This window comes from Idiotropiscis lumnitzeri, chromosome 1 (assembly GCF_059441095.1).
Source record: "Idiotropiscis lumnitzeri isolate Australia: NSW breed Sydney's pygmy pipehorse chromosome 1, RoL_Ilum_1.0, whole genome shotgun sequence".
Classification (NCBI taxonomy): domain Eukaryota; kingdom Metazoa; phylum Chordata; class Actinopteri; order Syngnathiformes; family Syngnathidae; genus Idiotropiscis; species Idiotropiscis lumnitzeri.
In genome coordinates, this window is record NC_142391.1 from 26367141 (window position 1) to 26389252 (window position 22112).

The 22112-nt window shown below is 40.6% G+C and overlaps 1 protein-coding gene across 2 annotated transcripts in view; it reads right to left on the reverse strand.

Annotated features, from left to right (window-relative positions):
* The window catches only part of arb2a (ARB2 cotranscriptional regulator A), a 137716-nt gene that overhangs the window by 21920 nt on the left and 93684 nt on the right, over positions 1-22112 (reverse strand). Inside the window, exon 10 of one of the 2 annotated variants that reach the window (XM_088292174.1) lies at positions 21499-21583. The exons of the other annotated variant lie outside the window; for it this stretch is intronic. Coding sequence (XP_088148300.1) covers positions 21499-21583 — 85 coding nt within the window. The remainder of the gene's footprint in view (positions 1-21498; positions 21584-22112) is intronic. 2 annotated transcript variants of the gene reach the window in all.

The following is a 22112-nucleotide window of genomic DNA, read 5'->3' on the forward strand; positions in this document are numbered from 1 at the left end:
GCAAAAAAGGGTAACAAAAAAAACCAAACAAACCAAAAATAAAGCCAATGATAACTTGACTGTAAAACTGAAAGGAGACGTAACAGACTCCCTCTTCCGCAGCTTTTTTTTTTTACTGAATTTGAATTGAACCAGTTTCAGAGACAAAGCCATCCAACGGCCTGATTTACTGAGATCCTAAATTGTGGGTGATAAAGTGAGTGTTTGCTTACGTTACCAGATTGCGAGCGCTGCTGGCAACAGGCAAAAAAGACAACAACAAAAAAAAAACAGCGGAGAGTGGTGTATTTAGAAGAGGCTTTGCAGTTTGCACAAGCCCTGACGGTTTTCACCACCACAATTTGGGAGAAATTAAGTTTGAAGAAAGAGAATTGGAAGTATTAGCCGAAGAGGAAAACAAACACATTATTGAGAGGATTTACAAAAAATAAATTGATTGTTTGGATAATTTTAGGGAAGCCACATAATATATATTTTTTTAATTTATCGTGCTCTGAGAAAATTGGATGTAAAATTATGTACCCATCCTGAGCGACACTATTTGGAAAATTGCTCTGAGGGAGCATACTTTGATAGTGTCCAAATAAAGAGGCAGAGACGGTGTGGTAGTCAATTTACGTCCTTCTGCTACGTTCACACCAAATCCGTTTGAGCGGTCTGCTTTGCTTAATTCGCTGGCGTTTCACCGCAGAACACAACCGCTCATTCACACTGGTTGACTTCGCTTTGTGACGTCTACAGCATTTGCGGGAGGAAACAAAGGGAAAAAAAAGGTCAAGAGGCCGACACTGTGCTAGAGCTAATGGAAACAATATTGCTGTATTGGTAAAGTTCAACAGCTGTAAAAAAAAAGAAAAAAAAAAGAAAAAAGGGCGTGTTGTAAAGCTCTGAATGTCGACAGCCGGCAACGATAATTTTCTCCTCCATACTTCTTTTTTCTCTTTTCAAACCAACCTGCCAAGTGTACATGACGCTGAGTGTGACGTAATATGACCCAAAGCTGACTGGCTGCCGCGACGCAACACGCAAAAAAGTTCAATTGTTTTCAATTTTCGGTGCTTTGCTCCATGTCCCATCACTCCAAACGCATCATTCACGTCACCCCGCAACCGCACCCGCTCGTGCGAACTCCATTGACTTCAATTCAATCTAGCTTAAAATGTGATCATAAATTAGCTGAAAAACTTTCAAGATGCATACAAGGAACAGCGGTTATCCTGCTGACTCTTGAGCGGCAGCAAAGAGCAAGCAGTGTGACGGCCAAGTGCTCAGCTGTTAAAAACCTCAATCTCATTAATGTAACTCCTGATAGAGAGGAAATACACGGGCTGAAAGGGAGCAGAGGGGATAAAGTGGACAGGAGTGTGAGAGTAAACAGAGGCGGGGCTTTTGATGAGGCTAAAAAAAAATTAATGAAATAAAAAAAAGTCTTTTGGATAGCTTCTCAGTCACTAGCCACCGAGCAGTTACCCTCGACGCTCGGGAAAATAGATTGGAAATCAATTTTCCGCGGAACACATCTACAAGGTTAGTATTCCACATTTATGAAATATTGGCTGGTTGATGGACTAGGAGACTACCATGAGGATTTGTTTGAGTGACAGCTTGCTATATTTTTCAGTTTGCTCCACTGGTTGCCTGTGTGGGCAATTTGTACTGGACATCATAATCAAGATTAGACGCACCCTGTAAAGTGTCCATAAAATTTGGCGTCGCCTATCAAAGCCCTTCTCCAGCAAGCCACTCAAAACAGACGGAGGCCAAGCCCAACTAAAGGTGGAGGATGCTGGAGGGAGTCAAGGGAAAGCGTGAGCGCCAACAGCAGAGTTCAAGCAGATTCTGCACTGCTTTGGGCCCCTGGCCAAGGCTGAGATTTGGGTAATCTCACGATGAAATGGGATCAGACCAGGGACAGGGGGAGGGATGCGAGGGAGGAGGGGGAGGTCACTGTACGAAAAGGATAAAGTTGGCCTTGAGATGTGAAATTGTTTAAAAAGCCGGTGCAGGGCTGACTTCACTGGAGCAGTACAAACATTAGATGGACGTTTTTGGACTTTTGTCTTTCTGAAATTTAAATCTTGACTAAATACTTGATCTGATTCCTAAAGATCTATGCAGGAGGGAAATTATGCTCAGTGCATCAAAAAAAATGAGAGAAGAAACAAATCAATTCCGGGAAGGTACCATATGGCTCTGTTTTTTTTTTTTTTTTTTTTGTACGCTATATCTGATAACATATTCATACTTAAGATGACCCGGTAAACACTGAAAGTTGAGTTACACTCTGTCAAAGTGCCTGAGGGCTCATTACACAGCGGGTGACGGAGTCTTCTTATTTAAAAGCTGATCATGCAAACCTTACAGTTACATCCATTTTAATGCTCTACTGTTGAAGAGTGGGAGTGCCCTTTTTTCCTCTCAGCGGGGGTGAGACAAAGTCGAGAGAGGGATGGGTTGAGAATGACTGTCTCTGCTGCATAGATAGAAGATTCATTTGCTACGTAGAACCACCACTATATACACTGGATGGGAAAAAAAAATTACGGAAGCATGTTAATAGGATTTGACATTGACCGTATCCTTAGCACTTTTTTTTTTTTTAAATGAAGTACGTCTTATATTTAGAGATACAATGCGCATAATTCTTTTTGTTGGGTTTAGTTTTATAGTAAGCTCCAATTGGGGTGTCATTAAACATCTTAAAGGAGGGCAGAATCACATAAACATCACACAAGTGGTGGTGGGGGGGGGTCAAAGCCTTCAAGGCCTTCTTTGCTGACCAAACATTAAAAAAAAAATCAAGAAATCATAATCATATTTATGATCAAACTTACTGTATTTTTAGGCGATAGTTTTTATCCAATCAGAATTCAGCGAGCTTGTGTTGCCAGGTAGATTTCATAATAACAGTGGCACGTACTCGTCGTCCAAGGCCTTCAGATACAATCGTGCAGGTGTCTGTAAACGGGCTCTTCAAGTTGCTAGAGTTACGATAGCCAATCAGATCACGAGTTAGTGAGAGAAAGGCCTTCTCACAGGCCTTACATTGCAAGTGCGAACGTGTCTTGTGATACGATACACACCTGTGAGAGGGCAGCGCTATGCGGAATCAACAAATCCACACCAGTCAGTCTTACCCGGCCACTGTGAGAAAATCTAAAATATATAAATATATTCTTTCTTTTTTAACCCACGATGTCCAAAGGAGGGAAATATGTGGATTTGATTGCAGATATACTTGCAAGGCCATTTTCAACATGGACCTTTCAGGAGAAGCTAGCTCTCGTGGGTCGAGGTCGTCCAACACCCAGTAGTGCATAAGTGTGTCTGTATATTATTTTTATTATTTCTCCAGCCGTGGTGTCATCAATTATGGTATTTTGAGGGGTATTTATTTCGGACTAAGTTGCACTTCATTGAAGGTCTCGGTGTGAAATGCACGGCTCGCCACTGCATAACACACTTGCTGTGCAAACAACACGGTGCATTCGGGGTACTTTCACAACGTCAGGAACTTGCAAACTCACCGCGGCATTTCGCATTTTAGCGACATTGTTTTCTTCGATTATAATGTTTTTAAGCCTGTAAAAGCCAAATTCGAACTCACATTTAAATATGGATGAAATTGCCCTGCCCGACCTTGCCTCCAATTCAAACATTGAACTTTTGCGTTTTCTTCTGCCACATCCTCTACTCTACTTCAGTATTGTGGCATGCAGTATATTATAGGGTAAGAACAAAGATTCTCTTTCTTTGCACGCCCCTCTCTGCCTTGCTCCCTGCTGCCTTGCCTGGCTGTCTATACCTCAAACTGTACACAGACCCTAAAAAGAACTTCTCTCTGTGCTCAAAACTGATCAATGTTTAATTCCTTGAGACTTTTTCCAAGTTGTGCCTGAAAGTGATGCTATCAAACACAAGCCCTTGGGAGGCTACAGGCGAGAACGGCAAGTGCGAGGATGATAGCAAAAGGAAACACAGGTGAAGAGAGCAAAAATAGAAGAATAGAACAAGTGGAGAGAGCTTAAGAAATAAAAATCTTGATTGTCAATTAAACTATCAAAAAGTGCGACAGCATCAAACATGTCCCCAATGAAAAGATCTTTGCTCCTTCAATAAATCCTTTCTTTCCACTCTCTGATATTCTTTTTTAGATTCGGTAACAGGATTATTGTTTTTGTGCTGCAAACAAACAGCGGCGGCTATGAGGCTATGTTCCAGGTTTGGGATGTGAAAACAGGCAGAAAATCTAACTATCCCATTTCAAAGATATTTTTTTTTTTGGCTGTTGCTAATGCGACTTAAATACTTTATTCCACAGCTGAGTGGGCTGGCACCTGCTATAAGCAACAGCTAGCCTATCACAGCTCAGTACAGTTCTGTCGCTAATTTTCTGATTCAATTAGCATTCCTTTGAGCTTCCCAGGCTAATGGCAAACTACTTCACAGTTACTTCTCTGATTAATCGCTGCCCATCTGCGAACCATTGAGCACACAAGTTTCAGCGACAAACGTGTGACTGCATTCGCAAATCTCAACATCGCTGTCGTCGTCGAGACTTCTACTTTCGTTTGGTGGCTGAAACGAATGATCCCATTGTGTTCACTGATGAAGAGTGGTGTAACACAGTCGAGATAATATCAAAACCAGATAAAATGGTTAGATGACAAACAGAAAAAAAAAACAAAAAAACAAAAACAAAAAACAAAAGAGCACGGTACAGTGGAGAGCTTTGACAGTGAGAAAGGAGAGAGCAGCGGTGGTTAAATAAGAACATTTGGAGGCACAACTGACACATCCCACCAGTCAGTCAGTTTGTTGCTATCACGGCCAGGGCACGTTGTTCTGGATCGAGCACAATCCTCTCCTCTGTTCTCAAACTCGACCCCTATTGATAAATCTAAAACCGAGGTCAAATCAGTGTTTGCACAGCCTTCGGCCCAAATTACATCATTTTAAATCAGGTTTGCTGGGTGCACTGCACTCACAGGGCAGTGTAAAGATCTGGCGAAGAGTTTGTCTTCATTTGACGATTATTTAATTTAAAATTGTTTTATTTTTTTATTTAATTGAAATCCATTTTTTTTCTACAAAAATTTTTTTTTCCATTTTAACGAAACTACTTTTCCCAACACGTGGTTATGTTGGAAAACCAAATGATGAAAATGAAAGAACACTGGTGAGGTCTTAAACCAAAGATATACTGTACAAAGAAGTGATTCTCCTCTTGATACGTACGGGGAGTAAAGCAAATTCTTATAGACGCCTACTAATGGCGGCTGGACAGCAATATAATACCATCGTGATTTGGCCCCAATTTGCATGGTTCTAATAGCTTATTGACTGGTTCAAGGGCGGCTGCACTCTAATGACTGGCGATGTGCTTCACACTGTTTTTTTTTTTCAAGCTTGTGTAGATCTTTCGCCCGACCCCAAGCCCGTCAATACTTTATCTTGATCTTGCTTTCTGCTTTTTCCGACATATTCTGTACGAACATGTCTTCTGCCATGTCTCCAGACCACAAACATAAAACAACAGCTTTGCCTCCAACTTTTTCTGAGATGCTTTTTTTCCACTTCTAAAGCATCTTATTCAAAGTCCATTAAATCACCGATCTTCCTTTTCATAGCCCAATATTGATTGATAAAATCATATTTTGATACTTTTAATAACGTCTTTTCCCCCATAAATTTACATGACTTCATACGTCACACTGGATCTTGTCACTTCGCGAAAGTAGCGAATCAAGCCAAAAAGGTGGAAGCGGTGATGTCAGCGCCTACAAGCATGAAAGCAGATGTGTTCATTGTTTTGATCAGGTCATGTTAAATGAAACATATGGAAATGCATTGGCGTCAATTCTTAATGTCAATATGAATATTTCTACTAATGCACATTGATTCTTCAGAGAATGCCTTCCATGCAAAGTCAAATTTGTAGTACGTCAAATCCTTGATTGAATCAAAAATCAATCAAAGTGAATCGGGAATCAAAAATCCAATATAATCGGGCCCTTGTGTATGGAATCGAATCGATTTTGGAAATTTGAATCGATACCTAGACCTAATATTTATTTCAAAATTCCCAACAAACTTATTACTTATTACGATTACTCGCAAGAAAAAACCCCCAAAACATTTTAATGAAGCAAGCAAGCGCTTACTAGTGTGCCTGAAGGTTATGCAAATATGTTATTGAGAGTTCTACTTTTCACAAAAGACCACACAGGAAATGCCAAAGAAATGTCAAAGAAATGTCACTAACAGCGGTAATGCATTCATCTTAATGATGATTAACATTAAGACAAGATGAAATCAAAGTTGAGAGCTGGCAAGACGTGTGCTCTTGCAGATGCCTGGTCAGACAATTTCCTTAAGTATCAACAGGAAAAACCTATAAAAGACACATGATGTTGTGCGCCATGACAGTTTTCCCTCCCAAAAATTGAAATGTGTTTTTTAACTTTCTAGTCAAATTACCTGCCCAACCTCGAGTTGTATAGAAAATGTGACATGTACAACGATAATAATAATGATGAACATATTCGATGGGCGATAACAGGAGATTATTGCGATGTTGTTTGTTGTTTTATATTATTTTATTATTTGGTACAACAATGAGCTGATGTTACATTTGATATCTCTTGGAGTGGCACTCCATTCTTCTCGGCATGTGAAAACAACATCGTAGGACCTTAAACATCCAATTTAGCTGGTAAACATTTCTTTTGGAGTTTCCGTTTTGTTGCTCTAGACCAGGGGTGGGCAAACTTTTTGATTGGTGGGCCACAATGGGTTCTAAAATTTGACAGAGGGGCCAGACCAGGAGCAGATGGATGGAGTGTTTTGGTATAACCTCAGAGAAAAAAAATACATTTAAATTTAAATGAAAATGAACAATGAACAGCATTACAACAAAATATCTGTCTTTGACACACCACAATATTTAGAAATTAAAACATTAACAAGGTTTATTCATTTAATTTTTTTCAAGTTCGGCGGGCGGAATTAAAACGTTTAACGGGCCGCATGTGGCCCCCGGGCCGTAGTTTGCTCACGCCAGCTCTAGACGGTTCTGCTGGAACTGAAAAGTCCAGTTGGCATAATACGTTAACCTTCTTTTCATCTGGGACTTGATGCAAATGAAATTAAAGGTCAGAAGCGCGTTGCTAATGTTCATGCAAAAAAGAAAAAGGTAAAAATTTGATTTTTTTTGTTATTATCATAAAATTGTACATTTGTGTTTGTATATCTATATGAATATGTCAGTGCAATCTGAATAGATGTTTCTGTAAAAATAATTTTGTGACTGCGTACTCGTGTAGTAATAAATTTTATTTCCATTTCTGTGTTCACGCATGACGTACATCTTTCCTTCAATTTGCTCACAAATCTGATCTGTCAGAAAACCCAAAGAGAAGCACAAAATAATTTGAGCGCAGTGAATGCAGACTCCAGATAACCTGAAACATTGAGAATAAAAAAAAAAAAACAACAAAAAAAAAAAACAAGATTCTACAAGTACTTCCATTAACCTCTGAAGAAAATGCTGCAATTATGTAGAGCACAAAGGCCAAAACGCATCAGTGTTCCATTGCTGTGACAGATCAATTCCGAAACATCTCTGTTTTCGCTCTTATGAAGCCATTTGTGGAATACAAAGAACAAGGGGTGGATGGAGAAGAAAAGGATAAATGAAAAGGGGTGTTGGAAACCTGCAGCCAGTGGTCCTCGGTTGAGAGGTCAGAATGAAGGCAGTGCGGCAATGCCCACTGTGGGCACTCAGCCGGAACTAAACGTGGACGCCGAGACGCCAACTATTGGACCGCATCCAAAAACCTGCTGGGCTTTGCCTCGCTCCCTTTCTGCTCCTGATTCAACAATAAGTGCGAGCCCACCCCAACTGCCCCCAAACTCTTCAGTCAATCACTCAAGTCACAGTTGAACATTTTCATTAGAGAAAGAACAAGGACGGAAAGGGGGGAGATTGCTGAAGGAGATGAAAGTTAAGGACAGTGGCTGAACTTTAAACTCATCCATATTCCGCTACCATTGTGATTAGGACATGTGCGTTTATACCGGACCACCCTCTCCGTATACGCACAAGCACAACACACACACACACACACACCATCTGTGAACACCAACACATGACAGAGCAAATAGGATTACAGTATGGAGGAAGGCAATGAGGATGATCCAAACACCATAATATCATTTCTTAGCAGCAACGGGAAGGTGTGGGGTAGATGAGGGCTTTACTGGAAACAGGGCGGGGGCAGACAGAGGCTTAGTTGGTGAAAAGTTCAAACCTAGAGAGCAATGATCTAATGGCTCGCGCCGATGTGAACCGGGCTTAGTTGATGCTTGGGAAAACAAAAGAAGATACAAAAACGAGACCAGTTTTGAGCACCACAAATAGAATTGGGGACAAATGAGATGCACCCTAAGTTCACAGATTCGACATTTTAAGGGCAGAACCTTTTATTATATTCTTCCAGGTATTTGATTTGTCGTGATATATTGAAATATCAGTTTAGAAAGAAAAATGTGGATAGTTGACCTTCCTGTGTGTTTTTTCTCCGGGGAGTGGGGCATGCCTGTAAATTGTAAGTTGGTCAATAAATGCCCCTGCGATTGACTAGCAAGTGCGTGTATTGGTGATTAAAAAAGATGGCCGACCAAGAAGCATGCTCCAGGAATGAACATGGTGCCACATGTTTCAGCTGAAAAAAATGTCTACAAGCGGGCTAAATTGTTTAACGAAGGACAGAGCAGTGTTGAGGATGACGATAAGACTCTTTGCGATTGGCTGAGATGTCAGCCCAAAGATTTTTACGCTGAGGGAATACGGAAGCGTGTGCGCAGATGGAAAAAGTGTGTCACAGTGTTGGGAGACTACGTTGAAAAAAAACAAACAAATTAGGAAGTCCTGAAATCGAAAAATTCACCTTATTTATTGAATGATACCGGAAAGGTTAAAAAAATAGATACAATTTCCAATTCTAGCCTTGATATATCAATAATAAAAAATGTAATTTGAGGTAAATAAAGATGCATGTCTGTGTCGGGAGGTTGATGAGATTTTAGCTCCCAATTTTCAAGGGTTATAAACCAGCGACGGACATAAACCTTTGGCCACGGTCAACAAAACATGTCCAGTGTCAAGTATGATTAAACCTCATGGTTAAATCCTTGGTGTAACCCTGTCATTCGGAAGAAACATTTTCATATCACTTTATTATCATGTGATTTGTCGACTAATATTGAATGTATTAAAAGAGATTATGGTAGCATTAGAGGATTATAGGTCTTTTAAGGAACCAGGAACGGCACACATGGCTCCCATATTCACCCTTGTACACATATGCATACAACACCGTCGTATACGGAAAGGATTACAGAGAGGTTGGCAGAAATTGCATTCCAAAACAATATCTCGAATGTCAGACAGTAGAGTACACACACACACAGATCACCATCGATTGGGGGGGAAAGACCAGACGTGGCAGGACAACAGAGATCTCGCGGCCAAAGCAGGGCAGGAATCCCAAGCATGGGTTTAAGCTGTAATGTAACATCTATGTCAAAAGCCTTAAAGGCTATAAGGCTAAATCTCTTAGTTGGGTTGGGCAGGTCTGGAGCAGGAACTACTCCGAAAATCTAACATGAACAGATCGAGAGTGATCCACAGGAGCCAGCGTGACATGTGACTGACTGCGACACCTCGAGATCAAAGTTCAATAAAGATTTCAGCAAATCTGAGCATGCACGGCATGAGCTTATATTCAGTGAGGGGAGGGAGCACGGCTTGGCCCCTCGACCTTTACCCGTTAAGACCCTTGAAGTTTTTTACACTGACCTAGACTTGACTCCTTCATCTGGGATGTTAGCTATACTAATTACGGCCTGATAGCTGCCCGGTGCCAAACACAATTCATTTCCCTCCAGTTGTCCGAGACTCTGCTCCAACAGCTGGTGCCAACCTCACTTAGCACTTGTGGAGTGTTCGCAACACAAAGTGCAAGCTACAAGCTTCTACCTCGTTCCTTTCTTGGCAATCTAGTCTCTTTTGTTGATTTTTTTTTATTTGCATTTCCACATAATTAGCTTTGAGGGTATGGTAGAGAGTGAGCGCTGCTGAAGATCAAATGATATAATTTTGTAAAGAAAAGTAGAACTTTGTAAGGCAAACAAAGGAAGGTACAATGGATGCTAACTAAGACTTGAAATAACGACTCTGGCCTTGTAAGCATCCACTACATTTTATGTTTATAAAAACATGCAGAAATACCAAGAGCTAAACAATTTGTGCATCATGATTTCAAGTGTCTTTCGTTTATGTTTAGTTTTACTTCAAGTGGGACTGGCAATTAAGCATGAATTAAGCACTTGACCTTTTTTTATTTTTTTTTAAGAAAGACACTATTTGCCAAACTTCTACGTGCTTTGGAGTTTCATGTAGTTACTTAATTTTATTATTTTTTAGTAAAACTCAAACCCTAAAAAAAAAAATCACATTTTGAAAAATGTATAAATCAGGTCAGTCACAAGTCGGGGTCCGGTACAAGTAATCCATGTATTGTCCAGAAGTAAATTCAACTGTACGCTAAAAGATGGGATACTCTGGATGACTGACTTGTACTACCTGCCACTGGGCCCAAACTTGGAATGCACGTTGCCCAACGTGTGACTGCATCCGTATCGGGGAGGGCGTATCTGTAAGTGTGTCTACATGTGGAGGGCCTGTCGCTGAGCATTCCCATGCGCATGCCGATATCTGCGCACACATGCAATTCGTGTGGGAGTACACGTTGACAAGTGAGCACTGCGATCGGCGACATACTGGCTGAACAGCATGAAGGAGGAGGGACGGCGGCTAGGCTCCAAGATAACGAGATAACACACTTTGTACCCGCGGCTTTCAAATGAGGATTTTTAAACATATGTGTAAGACTGTACACATCGGAATTCCCTGTCACGTCTCTCCAGACAAGGGAATAGTGCGTCACACATCGAATTCCTGGTTGCAAACCAAAACTGATTTAAGACCACGTGAAACATAATTATTGAAGAAGATACTAAGCAGCAGTATAAAATTTTGCAAGTACAAAGTTTTGTGTAATACTGTCAGAGGGGTGAGTAAATAAAACTCGAAATAAGCTAAAAACGTTTGCGAGGCAAAATTTGAATTTTGAAAATCAACCGCAGATACGGTTCCAAAAATCTTTACTGGGCTTGTCGCACATGTGCAGTGTTGCACACATCACCTACTGCGAGTAGTCAGAGATTGAGGGATGCTAAGTGCTACATTTGCCGCACAAGCTAGCTAGCAACGAGTCGCTCCTATAGTAAATCAGTAATCCTCACTTTGACGGCGAATAAGCTACCTTTCTGAGGTAGTGCAAGTGTCATTCTAACGAAGGGATGAAAGGCGTGAAATAAATGGAGGAGCCATGGTAATTGCTGAGCTAGCACCACAACTAAGTGCTTGGGTGATCGAGTACGCTTTTTGCAGACATCTGGCTAGAGTTGCGTTAAAGCGGAGAACATCCAACGACGATGAAATGAATTCCGTTCTGTTCCAGACTACGTCAGCCAGGAGGAGTGTATACTGTATAGTATAATATATTTATAATAACAGTAATATTACATGTTTGCTTCACAATAGAGTCATGAATTTTTATTTTGACCTTTGAGGTCTGCACAATAACAGTTTTGTATTTTTATTTAAGAAACAAAAATTGTTGATTCTATAAAAAAAAAAAAATAAACTGTTCATTTGTTGTTAGTTTTTTTTTTTTGTTTAACAAGGATTAACTGGTCAAAAAAAAAAAGAAAAATGCTGCAAAAAATTAGACAGTTGTTCCTCAAATGGAGTCGCTGATTTGCAAAACTGCTCCATATAGAAAAAAAATAGATATTGAGCCGCAAATGTTTTAATTAAAAGCTTTGATGACCTTATTTTGAGAGCATTACCTCCACCATATAGCTAAACAAGAGTGGGAAAGCATGACATAGTGCATTATTACGAATCAAGTTCCAATCTACCCATAACGCTTCATCTCTTTTCAAATTGCTAGAGACTTAGTGGACTATTTTCAGTGAAATCAGCCGACACAGGTCACAGATCACCGTGGGCTGTCCGAAGCCGTGACAGGTCGGTGATGGTCGGAGGGAAGCCGGTGGCTAAACATATCGGGAGGAGGCAGAGACAAGAGTTGACGATTAGGAGAAGTAGATTTCAGTGAGACAACAGCGCAGCCTCTCTCATTACTCATAGTCACAACAAGCACCACAACTCTCCAAGCACTTTATAATTGCTGCTTCCAAGACCACAAACAAGCTATGTTATTGCTTTGCCCCTTTCTACTCTGTGTGTTGCTTTCACTGGGAGGGGAGCGGGCGGTGGATAAGGGGAGAAATCCTCCTCTAATTGCAATGTTTTTCTAATACCAGCACACATTGCTTTGCGCAGGCTGTTTGTCTCCTGTCAGGGAGATGGTTGCTTAATAAAGTGTATATCGGTCAATAAGCGGCACGCGGGATAAGGCGAGGTCACAGCTGCTGACTCAAAACCACCACTGAAATCTACTTTAACTTTTACTTCATGTTTAAAAATATGTTGAACGTTTCTCTGAAAACAACAACAAATCATTCTAGTTTAAAGCTAATTATCATGACTCACGGACGTCTTCTGTATTGTGGTGAAAGTGATACAAATTTTCTTGTCACCGGCTGCATGAGTTCTGCCTCAAACTCATAAATATGCTGACCAAACATTTAAATACAAGCTAATGTGAAAATGAGGACGTTTGCCGGCGCTCATTTTAAGAGGCAACAAAATTTCAAGTTCCCGAGATACACGTACACACACAAACGCACGGACACAAATTGACTGTTTTCCAGATGTGACATCACAGCAAGCGATCGTCACAACAGTTGGGCATACAATGTGTGTGCGTGGACAAGTTAATTAGCAGCTCAACATTGTGAAATGACCTCATAACCAGAAGAATAACGCTGAATTAAATTTACGTCAATTTAGCGGGCTCTTTTGCTCCAACAAATTTGAATGTTGTGAAAAATAAATCAACATTCAGAAGCTACAAGAAGAAGTCGTTGCAGATTCGTTTTGCATCCCTGGTGGGAATAGTTTGGCGGATTTGCTAAGGAAGGCCCGAATGTCAACCCCATTGAGTTGCGTTTTCTTTAACGTGATGTAGCGCCGGTAACGTCAGGAATTTGCGAGCATTTACAGTGACACTCTCGTGCGATTATTCAATAGATTAGCTTCTCTCTACACTAATCTACTTGATCCCATTAACTAAATTCACCTTACGGTGGCACCTATGGGGAGCCCTTTACATGGGCTAAAAGAGGATTAGGCGTATTTCACTCGTCACACCTGCATAGAGTCGATGATGGTGAGCCAAAAACATGGCGGCGTTTGGTCATATTTTAATCACAACGGCAAACGCAACTCACGATAACGATTTTCCTAACCAACCAAATGGCTTAAAAATATCACACTTCTTTCAAATGTTTGAACCTTACTGTTTTGGTACAATATCCGAAAAGTGAACAAGTTGCACTGGCTTGAGGCTAGAGTGATACTTTAAGACGTGAGGAGAAGGGTGATTTTTCGTAGTTGAATGCCAGCCGTGGTTAGGATTTGCGATGACCCACTGGTGGTTTATTGGATTAATTTCAGCCCATGGATTTTACTTTAAACTAGTCTATCGTCAACAGAATTGAGGCTGTAATTATGACATTTCATACTTGACGAACTAGAATGTAAATCCGTATATTGCCAAGAACTGGCAAAATACATTCGCAAAAAGATCAAGATGAACAGACTGGTCATCTTTACTTTCCACAGTGGAGCAGCCATGAAATGTGTTGGAAAGTTTGTGTTTTCTTCTCCTAAGTGGTTTGCCACATGTTTAGGTCAGGGGTAAAGGCTGGGCGGATTACAGCCTATATCAACTCAATGAGAAGAGGCCATATGGGCAAATGAGATCCATGTCCGTGAAGCACTAATCTGGGGATGCCCTCTGTGTGACCACGGATGGACACTACCCGCAGCAGCTAAGAGGCTTGGGGATTCGTGACCTGCTTTACAGTATCCACTACAGGATGTTAGCTCCCCCACCTGACCTGAGCTTCTCAGAGATCCAAAAGCTTGGCCGTGGAGAACCAAGAACAATAGTAAAGGAGTGAGGTCCTGAGCAACGAGGAGATAAAAACGCAGTATTTCCAGAGTGAAGAATGAAGATTCTTGTCTTTAATTTAAAATCGTTTTGGTTTATACTTAAATTAGTGCCCTACACACCCCCATTCTGAAATCACATTTTCTGCATTCCATGGGCAAACAGTGGACACGATGACTTCATAAAGAAAATAAGTATATAGTTGCAAGATGCGCGTAAACTATTTTCTTTTTGCCCTTTGGCAAAAAACAAAACAAAACTAAAGCAGTAACAAACGCAAGTCTAAAATATAAAAGAGAAGGGGACAAAAACCAAGAAGGAGAAGGGTAATTACTGGAGATTGTGCCCCAGCGATTGGCTGAGGGGGCGGCTACGAGAAGGACAAATGGGCAAATCTTAAGGAGCTAATAAAAGTGAATACAGAACAGTCCTCATGGGCAAATCTGGCACTAAGATGATAATGAGATTATAAGACCTCACCATATTGCAGCAAATTGTATAAGTGTTTCATTGAACCTCGTTGAACTTTCATTTATGCACACCAGGCTTTCTTCTATTTTGCTTTCTTCCCGGCTAAATGATGTTTACGGTAAAAGAAAGAACGATGGGATAAAAAGCATCCCGGATAATTTATGGAATGCAGAGCTGAAGTGAAGACCGCAGAGTGATCTTGAGACATCCTTGTATTTCGCAGAATCACAACAGACGACATTGGGGAAGCTCTGAAAGAAATATTACTCTTATATTGTCATGTCCTCCTTACGGCCATGTGCAACATAAACCTAGCACACGCATTAATGAATGAATATATGCTCAACCTCGTAATAATTTGCGTGTCCCTAATGAGATTTATTTTTGAGCACTTTCGCGGAGGTTAAGTCATTAAGTGTGTGCTACGGAATATACGACATTGCAAGTGTGCTTCATCTTTTCAGAAAATACTCGACGCTGAGATCTATAAGGAGTGGGGCGCAAGAGCCCTTACTACCATTTTCAAGTCAAAACAATCACCGGTAACACTTCATATAAGTACACACCAATAAGCATTAGCTAAGCATTTGTAAATACGCAAGTCATCAGTTATAACAGAGGTGTCTAAGTCATTTTTTTGAACGGGCCACATTGTGGTTCTGGTTTCCCTCAGAGGGCCGTTATGACTGCGAACTCATATAAATCACCTTACATTATCACTTACACACAACACATTGATACAAAGCTAGTTTTGAAATCAAAAGCCAGTAATAAATGGCAATATCTCATATCTCAATGTTGTTAAAAGTGAAGAAAATGTGCTAGAAGCAGCAAGTTGAAGCACATGATTTTCCCTTCGCGGGCCACATAAAATGAGGTCGTGGGCCACATCTGGCCCCCGGGCCTTGAGTTTGACACAGGTGAGTTATAAGCATGTTGCTGACATGAATAATCATTTACATATTGTTTGTAAATACCTTAATAATACGACATATTATAAAGTGTGTGTCATTTAGATAAATGGTCTCGACAGAACAAAAGTAGGAGGTGAGATACTATAGCTGGATATCAGAAAAATAAAGGATCAGGTGGTACCTCGCAAAATAATGATGGCTGACACTTTATAATAAGGTTATTACAAACTAGATAAATAAAGTCTGTATTGTATTGTATATGCAGATGATTATTTGTGTCAGAAACATGCTTTATGAATAATTTCTTCAGTATTTATAAATACTTAGCTCATGCTAATAAGTGTGTACTTATTATAAAGTGTTACCCAATCAACTCACACAAACAGGAAAAATAGAGTAATTGGTTGATTGTCACAGAAAAACCCCCCCACTATGTTTATTATTGAGGCTGTAGTTTTACTTTCTATTTTTTTGAGAAATGGCTTTCAAAGCAAAGCCAGCAAATTCTGCGTCCAACTACACACAAAGAGGACCACTAAGCCATGGATAGGTGCCAAAAACACAAATTAAAAATGCATTTTAAAAGCAGCTTTGAGATGCCTGAACAATAATTAACGTGACGTATTGATCACCTTCATCCTCCTCGTTTGTCTGGTTCGACAAATAAACGGCAGCACCCTTGTCTTGAGTCATGTAGCGAGGGCTTGTCTATTGACCATGACGGCATATCTTTGATAATCCTGATGTAGGGGAAGATACGGCTCGGGCACAAATCAAAGCGCTCAAGTTGATCAATAAACAGGGACAGTTGCCTAGAATGGATTCAAAGAAGTCCGTCAAAGCGGTCAAGTGTTTGATTCAAAGGAAACGTCCCCATGAGAAAAGCAACCTGCATGATGGATCAGATTGCCTCGTCGCCATGGGATGAGAGCGTGACCTAACAATGGACAGAGGGCATCTCCAAAACGCTTGCGTCAGATGCTTTCCAAGTCAACTGTTGGGGCAACTTCCTCAGAAGCTAAGGAGAAACAAAGGAGGTCAAAAGGCGGTAAGATGCACTTTTGGTGCTTGAAGGAAAAAAGTAGTCAGTGCGATCATATTCCAGTGAAATCTATATTTACCAACAAATATCGAAGGGTTGCCACTTAGATTTCAAGCATAAATTGTTGGCTTCTCACAAATGTCATTTTCCTGAAACACGCTCAATCTGGGCCAAAGGTTAGAGTCCGCTTTACCCAAGTTTACCTGTCTATTTCCTGCTACAGACGGCAATGTGTCGCGGTTGGGCTCCAAAAACACTGAAACGCATTTGTACAAATGTGAGATGGCCTGCTGAGGGCATTGGGCGGACTTCCACATTAGCAAGCTGAAAAAACACAGATGTTGAAGGTGGATGAGGTTAATTTGAGTGAGCCTCAGTTTCCTCTTGGAGTCAGTCATCACCCAAACATCAGCCTGTGTGTGTGTGTGTGTGTGTGTGTGTAGAAGGGGTGCCGACAGCAAAAAGATGTTTCGCAGTCAACAGTGCATGGTTCAGGGAGGTGAGGGTTAGTGTAAAACCTTCAATTGAAAACAGATTTACTGTATTTGTGCGTATGACGAAGTTGTTCTCTTTATTTTAAACTAGGGGCACAAAAAGAGTACCAACAGCTACTAGAGTAATACACGTTTGCAATACAGGATTTTGCAAGTCTGGAATTTGGTAATTGGGTCGAAAGCACATTATTTTAGGATTACTGTTGACAACTGTGGTCATCTAGTTAATGTATGGTTGACAGGAAAAAAGGCAATGTCAAGCAATGAGATTCATTTTCAATTCCATATTTTCAATCAGTCCTCAAGTGAATCTAAAAAGAAACTAAAAAAAACAAGAGGTAGAGGTACAGCAAAGCAACCTCAAAGCATGTCAGGAAAAAAGAAAACAAAACAAACATCAGGTTTAATTGACTGCATTGGTTTACTTGTAGCGGCACACATTTGGTAATTAAACAACAGGTCATACATTAACTTACTTTTGTTAGCCATTAATCAGTGTTTACCTACAGAGAGCTAAGCCTTTGTAATTAATAATCGGCTTGGACAATGAGTAATCACCTGACAGGAAGTGTGTGTATGAGTGGAAATATATATATATATATATATATATATATATATATATATATATATAACTAACTCAAAGTCCATAACTCAAAGCTCATAATGGTGAATAGGAGCCTTCCCCCAGCCCAAGTATGCCGGAATTTCTTTTCTGTCTCAAAGTGCCAGTTTTGGAGAGCTTACCTCACTCCATTCCTTTTTCCAACTGATTTTAATGTCAGCTTAGCAGCAAGAATAGTAATTCCACTAATTTGCATGAAGGAAATATGCAAACATATCGGTTGGGGTTTAGTCTAGACAACTTAATGGGGAACAACCTGTTTTGCAATTGTGCAAAAAAAAAAATGATAATGAACTGAGAATAAATACTTGTGTTTAAAGAATGATGTTCATTCGAAACAGTCACCGCAGTTAGAAATTCTAAGCATTGTCCGAATGCCACGCAAGACCGCTTCAGCGATGACTAGCAACAACAGACAAACTTCCTCCTCATCCACTCTCCCTCCCCTTGAGCTGAACGTCTCGGGGCACGGAGAACACAGTCATCATATCATGAGTGCAGCACAGACGAAGGCAGGATGGATGTGGAGGAGGGGTGATGTATGGCAAAAGAAGCGTGTGAGGACGAGAGGAACGGATGCACAGGCAGAAGGAGCAAAGGCTCGCCTTTCAAGCCGCATAGTCGCTGCAGATATCTGGTTAGGTGGAAATTGCCGAGAAAAAAATTACGTTAAGCGCTATATCACAACTTAACTGGATTACTTTCTTGACACATCGGAGTCTTGTGACAAGGGATGTTTACGTGCTGAAAACAATATATTTTGTGGCGAGCATAATAAATATAATACAGTTGTGAAATGTTCATTCTACAAACGTGGACTGGGAAGATTCCTTAAATTTCAAGATTTTTGTGCGGACACACAAACATGGGGAATATTTTTTTTGGAATCATGAATTAAAAAGAATAAAATTGCAGCCCTTTTTTTCAGAAATGACGCTACCGTGCTTTTTGCATTAGTCTACTCAATACTTTGTGTCTGTCTGATGAAAGGCCTGAAAACATAATAAATATAATCTTCATCTTTAGGGTTACAAGAGCAGAGTTCATTTTAACACGCCGTTCACAAACTGCTGAAGCACAAACTAAACACAAAACAGCGGCAAACATTCGCTCGACATTTTATTCCTCATTATTTCAAACAGGGTTACTGTTGGAGAGGATTATTTTTCTCCTACTTTCGAACCTCTCTAAAAAGTTTTTAGAGTGCATAGAACTTTTTGTAGGCTATCCAACAGAATGCTACTGGGAACAGGTGGATGTGTGAGATTAAACAATCTTTTTTTTTTTTTCTTTTCAGTAGCTAAGAAACTATTTAGCGTGGACGCCGACAACCCCCACCTACACGCAAGCATGCTGCATACTCTTTGCATAGCAACCCCAACTGGACAATTCACGGCAGCAGACGAGGTGACTGCATGTTTGTTGATTGAAGTGGCGGGCCACGGTGCCCTGACAGCCTTCCCTCAACCTCGTCACCTTTGCTGCTCTGCCGCGACTCTCGCTACAATTGCGGCTGCCTGCGAACCTGCCGGGCTGCCAAGGACACAAAGACGACCGGGTCAACCTTTGACATCCGGAGCCGCTCACCAAAAGACCAGAGACAAGCTGAGTTGGCAGCTTTGTTAACAGGCCTGAGCTTGGACTCTTTTCAGCTCGTTTAAAGTCAATAGAGCGCGAGTCAATAGCGTACACATACAGATGGACGTGGTGTCAAATGGTTTAGTGCTCCAAACATAGCATTCACGCCACGATTGGGAGGCACCTGGATATCTGGACTCCAAAGACTTCTGCTTTTTCAAGATGTATTAAACATCAGAGCTAAAGTGGCATTTGAAGATGAAATGTAGTATGGGTTTTATATCGAAGGCCAGCTGACATTTCAAGTTGCTGATTCACTATTAGATGTCGAGACGTACCACCCACACAGCGCCTAAGCGGTCGAGACGAGATAGCGGCATTCGAGAGGAATCCAGTGACATGTGGAGCATGTGAAAAATGACCTATACTTTCACGTGCATTTCACACAAAAGATATGGAGAGATTAAACCACAATGTCCTATGCAGGGACAAAAATCAAAAGACAAACGTCTGACAAGGTACCCGTGCAGTCCAAACATGTACAGTGGATCTAAAAAGATCACATAGTCCTGTTCACATGTCACGTCATCGTCGTATAAAAATTAGGGCTGCCAAAATTAAAGCGTTAACTCTTGAGATTAATTCATTTTTTTAACTCATTTAAATATTTTAACTAAGGTTTATTTGCTTGAAAAATAATTTGCATACTTTGCAAATATTATACCATATTAGCTGTACATCTTTAGCACATCATCTCAAAACAAAACAAGTTACCACTATGCCTTGCAAACCAACACGGCTGGAGTGTGGTGCTTGTGGGCAGTTTTCAGAAATGTTTTAAAGAAAAATGCCTGTCAAGATGTCTCCGTTTAGATCATATTCAAGAATCAAAGAAAGCTATTAGAACAGTCTTTGAATTAAATATACTTCAGATTTGGTGATTTTGCATTCATTCCAAGATATTATTCAAGTAAATATCTGTGACAAGCGTCACAAAAAATAGTAGTTGAAAAATGTGATTAATCGCGACTAATCAAGGACATTTTTAAAAAAATGTGATCACTTGACAGCACTGATAAAAAATATTAGACCGAGATAACTAATTTAACACTTTCCCCCACCAGAATTGTAACATGTCAACTGAAAAAAAAAATCCGTTCGAGAGGGGAACACACACAAACAACAGCGGTTGCAAAAGTGTGCACACCCTCATAACTGGGCATGCGGTTGTGTTTAGAATGAAGCAATCACATTTAAACTCATTTTACATGAGATTCAACACACACATGCCAGCAGTAAAAGAGCTTCTGATTAACCCCAAACAAATTGCGGCTGTTCTGATAGGCTTTTTCTGCTGACCTCTATTTCATTTCTAGCAGAGGCCTGAAGGTTGTGTGCTAATTTTTGCTAATATTTCACTAAAATCTGATATTTGAATAGCGGTGTGTAGACGTTTTACTTTGAGGTTTAAAAAACAAAACACAAACACTGAAAATGATGTTTGTTTCCTGACTTGTCAAGCTCTATGAGGCTTGAATGACCTTTTGAATCATGTGCTCTTCCACATGAATTCTAGGATGTATGTCGGTCTTCCAACAACACTTGCAATCATCATCTCTTATCAATGGTCATGTTAAGGATTACAGCTTTCATCTCTAATCCTACATTAAGGATACATTCTCATGACGGCTGTGACATCACCAAGGCCAGCCCGCCGCAGAGAGGGCATGCGGACAGGAAGCCAAACACCACGGGGGCGGATTAAGCGTTGAAGCCGAGAGAGCGGATGATGAAAAAGCAAAAGGAAGAGAGTGTGCGACCAAGATGATAGAAAATAGAAACAAAATCCCACCCAATGTTAGGATTGCGTATGCGAAAGGACACTGTGGCTTTGCTTTCTAAGATAATCTGGCGCTGCTTCCGGGAGCTCTGATCAAACGAAAGCGCTTCAAGACTAATGTACCTGTATGCATCTTGTACACCCAAGGTACTTAAAGTAACTGCACAGTGCACAACATTACATCCTTGATTTAAACACCTTCCACTTAAGCGCATTAAATTGAAAAAAAATACATTTTGTTCAATCCAACTGATATGTTAAGTATAAATGTCATCTGACATTTATATTCCAATGCTGACGGTTATCATTATTTAAATTTGGTACCTGCAGAGACGCGTGGGCAGTCTGGCAGCATGGAGTCCAGCGGTGTGTCCAAAGGCTCTGGACTTGAGACCCAGTTACAACAATGCTACGAGGGCACACATGCACACAAGAACACACACAAACAAGGACGCCACATTTAAAAACTTCATTAAGTATAAGTGCAAAATTGTATGAGTCCTCTGCAATAAAGTGTATTAAAAACGTATTAATATCAGTAATTATTGTGTGAGTGCATTGCAATGCCGTAGAATTATTTTTTTTATTTGTTTTCAATGAATATTACAGCTGTTGTGATGGATTTTATTAGACTGTGAAAGTAGCTTATGAAGTGGCTGGCGAGTGCAGCTTCAAGGGGGGGGGGGAAACCCCCTTTGATGTAAATTGAGATATGACAAAGAAGACAAAAACATGGAGAAAAAGTGAGATGGAGGAGAAAATGGAGATGCGAGAAAACAAAGCAAATCTTGAAAGAGCGGTGGGGGCGGCAAACGCGAGAGGTGAGTGTGTGAGTGAAGGAAGGGGGGCAGGAGAGCGAGAAAGAGACAGGAACAAGCAATTAAAAGCTCTGTGACATGTTGCTTAGACGTCTTGCTGTTTGTTTGTGGGGGGGGGGG